The sequence below is a fragment of the Gavialis gangeticus genome, unplaced genomic scaffold (assembly GCF_001723915.1).
Source record: "Gavialis gangeticus isolate Ggan-Ray unplaced genomic scaffold, GavGan_comp1, whole genome shotgun sequence".
Lineage (NCBI taxonomy): Eukaryota > Metazoa > Chordata > Crocodylia > Gavialidae > Gavialis > Gavialis gangeticus.
The window spans coordinates 71116422-71127134 of record NW_017729034.1 but is presented as its reverse complement, the minus strand read 5'-3'; the positions used below and the strand labels follow the sequence as shown (position 1 = coordinate 71127134).

The following is a 10713-nucleotide window of genomic DNA, read 5'->3' as shown; positions in this document are numbered from 1 at the left end:
TGCTTTCCAGATAGCAACTATATGGCAAAAATGTTTTGGTTCACCCAACTCTAACCCGTAAATTAAATGTTTTCTTCCCTAACAACAAATATGAAGTACAGTACTTCTATAGCATCTTTATCTAGTGTAAATGTACTTCAAGGCAATCATCATCATCTCATTTTCATGCTGTCATTAAAGTAATAAAGCAGAGAGAGCACGCCATTAGAAATCCAGGTGCTAGAGAACTTGATTGTTCCTGATCAATAAAAAGAGTGTAACTGAAAATATGACTGTCAGTATAAAATGCTTTAAAAAAAGAAATCAGTCTACTTTTAACTTGTAGGCAAAAGCAGTGCAACTGATCAAGTCAAAGAGGCTGTGGATTACTTGCTTCTTTATGTTTTGTAAGTTTAATATTGTGTATTTGCACACAGGACATTTATAGCTTTGTAGTAGTCTGGTTCATGTATATCAACTTTTTATCCACAGTCATAGAATTTCCCCCACTTGCTTATATAAAATAAAAAAGCAGCAGCAACCTGTAAGATAAGCGCAGGGAGGCTAACCTGAAATTAAACTACAAGCACTTACAAATGAATACAAAATAGCACATAAAAACCTTTACTCTTTGGTATGACTTGTACTAGTCTATTTGGCAGTAGAGAAAAACCAAACAGAAAAACTGAGTAAAAATTCACTTCATACTAGTATGTCTTATGAAACTAATAGAGGCAAGTAAAGAAGTTAGATTATTAAAAGTTTTATTTAGGTTTGGTCAGTACAGGTAAGATAATATTGGAGTCACAGAGCAATATGCATAAACAGGATACAACAGTTTTTTTTTTAAAAACTGAGTAACTATGCACACAAACTTCTTAAACATTCGGTCACCTAAGGAGAAAATGCACAAATGCGTGGTGGAAAAAACTGTAATTAACACTGAAACTACTACAGGACTCCTTCAATAAGTCCATCTTTTAGTGATAAAACTACTGTACTGGGCAAACTCGGCAGTCATAAACTCACAGCTATTATGACAAATTTTGAATGTGGTGTAAATAAGTATAACAGTATGAGTTAGAATGCCCTTACACAGCACAGATTCTAGATATACACAGATTTGTACAGACATCATTTATGTTATACTTTGTGGAAATAATTTCCATTTTCAACTTCACATTAACTCATATAAAAATAACTTGAGCCTACACAAACGTCCTTTTAGCAACATTCAACGTAATTAACTGTTAAAATTTCCAAAGTGGCGGTAGAGGTATTGAAGCAAAAAGAAACCCACAAAAAGGCAAAATTGTGACAAGTATGCACTAATTTAAATGGTTTCTGGACAGTATCCTCTCCCAAATCAAGTGACACTGTATAAAAAAATGTTGCGGGGAAAAAAATGTTACAAAACTGAGCCCTGCACATTTACACTGGAGTCCAAACCATTCTGAACATGACGAGAACCCACAGTTCTATTACCTTTCATGCTCACTGTTTTTTCCTCTTGAGGATCATGATTGGAGTCTGTGTCATTTGAGTGGTGAGTGAGAGAGTTTTCACTGCCAGTGGGAGAGTCTACACTTTCATACCCCGTACTGAGTTGGTTTATGTAGCTACCACCTCCTCTGCCAGTTCTATCTTCAGAGTGGTTGGACAGCTTATTACCATTCCCTGGAGAAGCTGGGAAGTCTTCTTCTGTGCCACTACCCTCCCTATAAAATCCAGGCCCAGACGTCCTCTGATGGGAGGAGCTGCCATTACTTGGTCCGTTAGCCAGACGACTGCAGTCTTTACCCACAGCCTCTCCCTGGTCTGTAGGCTCAGATGATGGAGTCCTGCTGGAACCTGGGGCTGAGGCCTGGGACTGCTGCTGCTGGTACTGAGCCAACTGCTGGCGAGTCTCCTTCAGCTGCTGCTGGAGAATTAGAATGGTGCTCTGCATACCTTCTACCTCCTCATCAAGCTGGATGATGAAGTCATTCAATTCTATATAGAAAAAAAAAAAAAAAAAAAACATTTGTAGCACACACTTTATAGCTCCTATCTTGATCCTCACAGATAAAACACAAAACTATCATCTACTTTGAGTTACGATTAATAAACATTCATGGGCTGAGCATGCCACAAGGCCTATGTTTTCAGCTGTCACATCCCCACGTTGACACAGCAGCACTTTTAGAAGTTCTCTAGGAGGAAATTCTGAACTGCCATCAATATACTCTTTACACTGCTGTAAAGCAGGTGTATGAAGGAATTCATTTCTTAGACAAAAGGAAGGCTGCAGATCTGTTAAGAAAGCTGCATTTAAAAATAAGAGTAAAATGTATCTGGAAGAGAAATTAGTTCCCAAGTACAATAGTTTAGCAGTTATAGCAAAAATTTAAACTAAGAACAGTACACGTTTATGCAATATATAAAGGCACCTGATGTTCAAAATGAATTACTTTAATGCCAAATGTCTTGATTATTTTTCTCTCCTTTAAGATCTACAAGAGAAAGTAATTTAAGGTTGGCATATTATATAATCTTGACAATAGTTAACCTAAGCTTACAGCATTTTCACTAACAGTAATGTGCAAAGAGAAAACTGATTTCCTTTCAGTATGCACTGAGGCTACTACGCTGGCAAGTGGGGAAAAAATTACTTGTAAACTAGGCAAAAAAACCCCTCATCTAGCATCAATATAAGAAACAGAACACAATGCAGTTTTCTGTCACTTTTCAAATTAAAGCTTCTATATTGGTTTTAGAAGTTGGGGGCTTTTTAATTCTGAAAAAAAATTCTAAAATGACAATGCAGATTATGTGCAGCTACAGAAAAGAAAAGAAAAAAAAAATCAAGAGAGAAAATGATCAACTATGCACAGAATCAAACCAGAAGCTACTAAGAGCTCAGGCCTTTCATAACCTTGCTAAGAACATTTAGTTCACTATGAAGAAAGTGTTCTGAGCATTAACAATTATTTCCAAGTCATTCTGAAGCTCAAAGCTCCACACTATGTTTAAGCATAGAGATCAGCAGATGTAATTCTTAAAAAAGGAAATTCGCTTGCCCTGTCTTAATTAGCATTTGATAAATTTAGATGAAGTCAACTACGGAATTTAAACACAGCTTCCTTTTTTAGGGAATAAAAAAAAGGTAGTCTTTTCCAGTAACACTGAAAATTAATGCCAGAAGTTGCAAAAATATTTTCCCCAATTACTCTAGGCCAGCATACTAGCAGTTGTTACTTCAAAAGAGATTCAAATTTTAGCAGCTGGGACCAGGAAGAAAAAGAAACAGGGAACTGCTGTTCTAGATGCCACTCAAAACTTACTTTTGTACATCATAATCCTACATAGAACAAGATGAGAAAAAAACCTGCATCTCCAAAAACCAAATACAAACCAAAAACCACACAAGGTGTATAATTCAATTAAATCTATAGTTCTGTCAGGACTTCACCTACTAAAACTGGACACTTGGGTTTCAGCTACAGTGTCAAAGTTTAAATCTTTCTTTAAAAAAGTGCGCATCCTATGAAAGCCTCTTATAACATCAGGTAAGGGAATTTTGTAAAACTCTGGACTGGGAATTGCAAGTCTGGGATTCTTTTACTTTCCTTTTAACCATAGAATAAACTAATCAGTTTACAAATAGCTTCAGTTGCAGATTCTCTGCAGGGAAGCGTTTCATTTTAAAAGTAACCGCCTATTTTTCACTGAAATCCTGACAGCGAGCACAACTTTCCTGATGACTTCTATTGATTTTGTTTGTTTTAGTAAGCTTGAAGTGAATCAAAATTTGACCTCAACACATCCCATGAACTTAAAAATTCAATTTGAACAGTTTTAGGCCTAATTCAACAGCAGTATCTGCAGCCTCAACAAAGAATACCATATAATAGCCCCCCACCCTCCAAGGGAAACTGTTTCAATCTTAGTCCCCACTTTCATGAAGTTACAATTCTCTCCTTGGCAGTCAGTCTTAATATTCTTGGGGAGGGGTGTTACATATAGCTTAATTCTGCAAAGAAAAATAGTCTTGTACTCAATAAAATGGAATGATTCACAATAGCCATATGACCAGCAGAATAAATGAAGCCAGTGCAGACGCAAGGCAGTTTCCATTTTCTTAAAAAATCCCTTACCATCCTGACTGCTTTTAAGTTCCTCACTATATTTCTTCTGTAAAGCCAACTCTGCCTCAAGCTGTGCAATGCGTCCTTGTGACAGCTGCCTTCCAAGCTCTTGATTCTCCTGGATAAGCATTCGACACTTCGCCATTAACTTTTTGCCTGTTTGGCTGCAAAGGAAAGAGCCATCTATCACAAAATGAAGACAAACCTTCTACAATTTTCCTCAAATTACAATTATAAAAAGGATAGGAGATGTGACTTCTGCATGTCACAAAGGAACATTAAGCCTTAAGGTAATTGTCATAGCAGAAAGTCTCCCTATAGTTACCGCATGCTGTTCCACTGTCTGTTGATCTTCTGTCGCTGTTCCATAAGAGTGCAAGGCAAATTTTATTACTGTAAACACAAATGGCCAGTGTTCCTTTTTTTGTTACTTACAGCCAAACTACCAACAGGGTCACAGAATGTATGAGACTATTCTTGGAAAAAAAAAAAAAAAAAAAAAAATCAAGTATCTGATTAAAGATGTACCTGGTTATCTGACAGTTTGAGTACTGCATAAAAACATATTGATTAAGTTACAAACATTAAAGATATTCCCTCACTTTAGATATTCCACAAGCCATTTAAGTGTTTTTTAGTATCAGAGCTGTAATTAATACTGGATTTCATTCTGTTTAGGTTCTACTATTTTAAATATGTAAAGTGAAAAACAGAAATCTCTTACTTAGTTCATTTAACTGCACTGGGAACAAGTTTGTCTATTTCCATAAATGATATAGTCAGCTTCCCATTTGTATGTCTTTCACAGTGAAAGAGGGAAAATAAAAGAAAATGCATCTGAGAATATATAAAATGGCAGGACAAGAGTGACTTTTTAGGACTGACCAGGTTTCTAGTCAACAGTGGCCTTCAGCATCTAATAATCAAGATACCGAATGAGATCAATGCTTCATACAAAAAACAGACAAGATGCTCTTTCTGTCAAATCAGGAATACCTGCACAACTTTAATCTTCATGTTAAGAATGGCAGTGTAAATAAAGCATTATAGGAACCAGTATGCAAATTAATATATAGGCAATAAAAGTTGATTTTATTACAAAATAAAATTTGATAGCTAAAGCCCTTAACACACTTGTGGTCTGCCAAAGCTAGAGCAGCAAATCACAAATATTTTGCCTTTGAGGTTCAGCAATACAGCAAAGCTGACCTCTTTTTCCCTCCCCCTCCCCCACCACAGGAAGTGAAAGCCCTGGAAAAAACAGACTTAAACAGATTTATTGCAAATTCAACTACAGGACTTGTGTTAGCTGACGAGCCCAAGGAAGTCAGCTTGGAGCTGTATAAAGTAACGAGGACAGAATGCAATTTTGAAGATTAAAAGGTAAAGCAAGTTTCACTAGTATGCTTCACAGCCACAGTTCTTTCCTGCAACAGTGGTGCCCAACCAAGTCAATCTCAAATAAGCACCTTGCAATGAATTAAGGTTTCAGCACTCAACACTTTAAATTTTTAAAAGCTCTGCCCATTTTAAAAGTCTTCAAACTGACTCTCCATCTTTCAGATGGGCTGCTCCAGAAGATATCTGGCTGTGTAAAGTAGTCCTGGAAGCCTGCAACTCTGCTAAGTGCAGCCACCTGTTCTTTTTCTTGATGTGAAGTCCAATGTCAGGTCCTTGATGCTTAAAATTGTGCTGACCTAGTACAATCCAATCCAAATAACAGTTTAAGATAAGTTCCTCTGTGTAAACCAGGACTTCTTTGGAGTTAACCAATGACAGGTGTTAGAAAAAGTTTTAGGCAGACAAAATGATTTAGCCCCTTGCAAGTTCCTGTTACTGGTATGTTTTTATTCTGTTTTATTCATAACCACTTTGAATTAGAGTTCATAATTTTTCTTAACACAGCCATTCCCAACTGTATTAATGCATACCATCATTAACCTCAACTTTAACCACTTCAAATGCCTGTTAAATTTCTTTATTATGTTTACTCCATTTATTACCTGTATAGGAATTTGCACAGTTACCTATAATGCAGTTTATTTTTCCCCCTCTAATTTTTCCAGATGTTTTGCATTTCTAAATGTGACCAAGTACCCTCACATTGCATGTTAAATTATATCATAAGAAGTCAATATATGCAGGGATATCAAAATAAGCAAATATTGAAATAATTCTTGTCATAGAACTAGATTTTTCAGTTGTGCGTTTAAAACAACCTGAATGCATCATTACAAAGCCTGTAAAAATGTAATCTGTTAGACTTGGAAAAGACTTATTTATAGTCATGAGCTTCCTGTAAGTGAGTTTCTGCTGATGTTTTTTTTAAATGCTTACTTTGTGCATCAAAAATCTCCACAGTGATTAAAAGGCTTAGTGAAGCCATTGATTTGATTATATCCACCTTGCTCCTCTCCCTTTAAACATCACATAAACATACAAATCTACAGTAGTGAAATCCTACAAGACTCATTGAGTTTGAGCTTCCAAGGAATTTGAAACAGACATGTTATAAGGACATCTAAGAATTTTGCAAGAGCTCATGCTCCCATTCAAACACCAGGTCAGGTGCCATGAAAAGAGGTATTGCGTTACAAGCGAAAGAGCCATAAGGGGAAAAGAGTGGGTGGGATAAATAAAAAGTTCTCAAGCTGTAAAGGGCTTGTTGAAATTTGGTTCTCTCTCTACTTTTGAGAAGAAAGTTATGAGCCCAATTATAAATATTTAAAATAGAATTGATCAATCCCTTGCATGCCATTAATAATATAGTTACCCATGATTACACTCAAGCTAATTTTGTATTGGGAAAATAATTTATATTGGGAAATGTTGTAGATATAAATATCAGCAAAACTACTTTCTTTGATGCTTCTGTTTGAAAGGAAGGCAAAGTAGTAATAAATCTGTCAGTTCAGTGTCACACCTAAGTCAAATCCCAAAGACATCTGTTTAGCAACTTCTACCAAAACATATCACCACATTTAGGAACTCCAAGTAAACCAAACAATCTGCACAGGATGCCAGATGAATCCACCATTGCTACCTTTTTGACAGCATATTAGAGTAAATATATGCATATATAAGTATTTTTTACACAAATGGCTTGTAACACATTAACACAATTTACGTATGCAAGTCTTACCTCTATTTGATGCTATACTGTTAGAACATTAAATACTGCCATAACAAAAAAATGTAATATATGTATAAAATTAAAGAGATAAACCTCTGGCAAATATTTATTTTTCTCTGTGGTAAATCCACTGCTTAAGTAAAAAAAACCTACACACAAGCACGCTACTCTATCTTCTACATTAATTACCTAAAGCACACAATGGTTCAACATACTGAAGAGAGCTGAAGAATGAATGTTTAATTAAATTAACCTTGATAAAATTGCATTTCAAATGATGAAACAAATTGTTTCCCTATTGTATAAGGCATCACTTCTAGTACAAGTTAGACCTGCTGTCATTTGTAAAATCTGACATTTAACTTTCCAGTGTTTGATGGAGTCATGAAATAAATGCCCGATTGATTTGGTCATAGAAGCTTCAATATTCTAGGTGGAAAACAAATCTAAAAATGTACAAAGACTATACCAGTCCATATCATTTCATAATTCTCCCCCATAATTACACACCTTGAACATGCACTTTGGGCTGTCCCATATTACTGGGCTTGCAAATAACTTGGGATACCATACCAACAGGCATCAAGAGAGTAGTAAAGCTCTTCAACTGATTCCACCACAGGAGGATGCATGCAATTAAATACGTTTCTTTTCAGAGATGAAGGCAACTCAGTTCTCTCCCATTCTAATTCATCCCCACAGTTTCACAGTACCATAGTTTGACCATTAGCGTTCCTTGAACTATATTTTACAACTATTTTAAGGCACATTTATATAGAAAATGTAATACAACCCCCCCTCCCAAAAAAAGCCCAACCCAGGTATACAAAAACAAAAATATCCCACCAACACTGAAGAAGACAGTTACCATTGTGAGTGCCTTGTAGGCTGAGCATTTGAGACCATTCTTAGGAGAACAAAAATTTTTCATTTCTGCATGAAACCATGCAGTGAAATACTCCTCACAACTAGTTTCCTTATACACTCTAGTTGTGATCAAATATATATTTATTGCTTCAAACAATTTAAAACCTGCAATGGATACGACCTACATTTTTGTACAGTCCTAATTTTTTTTTTTTTTTTTTTTTTTTTTTTTTTTTTTTTAGAAGTCCACAGTGTTACCAATCATCCAAAGAACAATTCATTATTTAAAATCATGTTGGCTTAGGCTCAGTTAAGTGCTATAGAGCCCAAGTGTTAAACAATCAAATACGTACACTACCACTGATGTCATGCGATACCACTCTCTGATGGCTATTCAAAGCTGGTTAGCAAACTCTTATGCAAAATTCACCTCATTGAGTTTTGACCCAGCAGTTCAGTGAACAAGCAGGAAGTCCAGTCTTATTGGCAAAACTGACTTAGTGTCTCTAAGTCACTAGGCTCAAGGTTAAGAGCGAAGCATATTCCACTTCTACATTTTACAGGAATTTAACATGTTCAATTCATTATTTATAATCTCTAGGTTCTCTCTCCTCCACACTGTCTGTAGACACAGCGTGCCACAGACTTTAGACTTCTGTTTCTCCCTCTATTTTCTTCAATTAGAACCATTTTGCAAGTGTCTACATGGTCTAGAAAGATATTTGTTTCAGAGTTGGCCACTTCTTCAGAATAGTCCGACGCCGTCAGGCCTCTGAAGCAAAGGGGAGAAAAAAGCTGAAACACAAGGTTCATCTGGTAAGTTTTACATTAAGCATTACAAGCTGGACAGTATAAGAATGTGGCTTTTTGGCTCAAAACGTCTGAGTCTTGGTGTGGAAACGAGTACTTGGCTGTCCCACCATAGCATTCTCGCAGTGGGACTGTCAGGGAAGTCTTGACTGGGGAGTATTTGTTTTTGTTTACCTATCAGGCGTAAATTTCCAGGCACTCAGTTCATTTTGGGCTTGTTCCAGTTTGTCTTTAGTCTGTTCCAGTTCACCTTTCATTTTTAGGAAAAATAAGTTGATGGCTGGGTCCACCATTGTTGATCTCAGTTGGGCAACGCTAGGCTGCTGGACTTGCTTGAGGTACTGAATCTGATTCTGCATAAAACAAGAGAAAAAGTGTTATTCAAGTATCAGTATAGTACACAGAGTTTTACAGTGATTCCACTATGGGCAGTGTTAAAGTTAGCCGCATCTCTCCTACCAAAGATGTGGCTAGAAACTTGTTTTCCTTCAGTATTTTACCAGCACTGAATTCAGATAGCAGGAAAATGAACCCAAAGAAAAAAAGAAAAAAAAAGCGACTCTGTTTACTTTAAAGGCTTTTCACTCCTCTCCCTCAAATCTAACTCCCCATAACTTGAGGTGCTTGCAGAGAACAAATTTAGGCTAACACTTTTCCATTCTTTTCAAAGGAGACCTACACATAGGAAAAACAATACAAAATTGAGTTGTCTCAAGAAACAGAATTTGACTAGTTTCTATAACCAATAAAGGCCAAATCAGAGTGACAACAGAAACACTGATATAAACAGTGTTTTTACTACTGCCAAAATGACTCTCTGAAACCCTTTTATGTTGAAGATTGCTGACAGGCATCTGTAATGCTAACAGGCACCATCTGCAATATTCCATCCAGATTTGACTTCAGGAAGTGTTTCAGGAAAAAAAATTAAATGTTTATATGACTTTAAAGCAGATTTTGTTGCAGTATTCACAACTAAAGCTGCCTAATTTGTAACAATCAATGGAACTAGAGCAGGGGTAGGCAACCCCCGGCACAGGTGCTAGAACATGTCATGCAGACATTTTTCTTGGTACGCACATCTCAGAGGCAGACAGGGTGGAAGGGGCAGAGACTGTGCTGCTATAAGGGTCACGCACCTCACAGCTGTTCCGCTATCCGCCTCTGATACGCCAACATCTTACAAGTTGAGGTTGCATGCGTTTTGAGCACTCTGCCCAAAAACATTGCTGACCCCTGCACCAAGGGAATAAGTAAGATTTACCTGTTTGCCTTTGGCATATCTGCCACTATTTGACACAAATGTTTAAATCAATTTTTTCAACTTTGTCTTAATATATTTTATATGAGAAGGGCCACTAAACAAATAGCATTTAAAATTCCAAATCCAACTCATCACATTATATTATAGATACAACTATTTATTAGTTCGTTACAGAAACAGGAGGCACTAGATTAGACAGGAACTCCATACTTTAAAGAGAGAGAAGTGTAATTTTTAGCCACTACAGTCATTTAACTCAAACCCTGCGGAAAGTTGCAAGGGTCAGCTACTATATACCTGCATGGTTTTTCACCAACATCCAAAAGGTACTATACATATAGCAGATTCAACTAGCAAAACTGAGCAGCAAGATTCATGCAAGTGAAAAAAAACAAACCAAAACATTTATTATTTATTTTTTTATTTTGTGCATTTGACAGTGCTGCATGCTGCATGCAGCTTGATCATCACCCTGAATCTTGTTTAGGCCAGTCTTTCACTCAAGAAAAAAGGGGGGGGGGGGGGGGAAAAAA

General features: G+C 36.5%; 1 protein-coding gene across 1 annotated transcript in view; it reads right to left on the bottom strand.

Annotated features, from left to right (window-relative positions):
- Positions 1-726: 726 nt before the first annotated feature.
- The window catches only part of WTAP (Wilms tumor 1 associated protein), a 37445-nt gene continuing 27458 nt past the window's right edge, over positions 727-10713 (bottom strand). The window contains exons 6-8 of the mRNA XM_019527069.1: positions 9091-9269; positions 4116-4270; positions 727-1971 (exon numbers count right to left, since the gene is read on the bottom strand). Coding sequence (XP_019382614.1) covers positions 1388-1971; positions 4116-4270; positions 9091-9269 — 918 coding nt within the window. The 3' untranslated portion in view covers positions 727-1387. The remainder of the gene's footprint in view (positions 1972-4115; positions 4271-9090; positions 9270-10713) is intronic.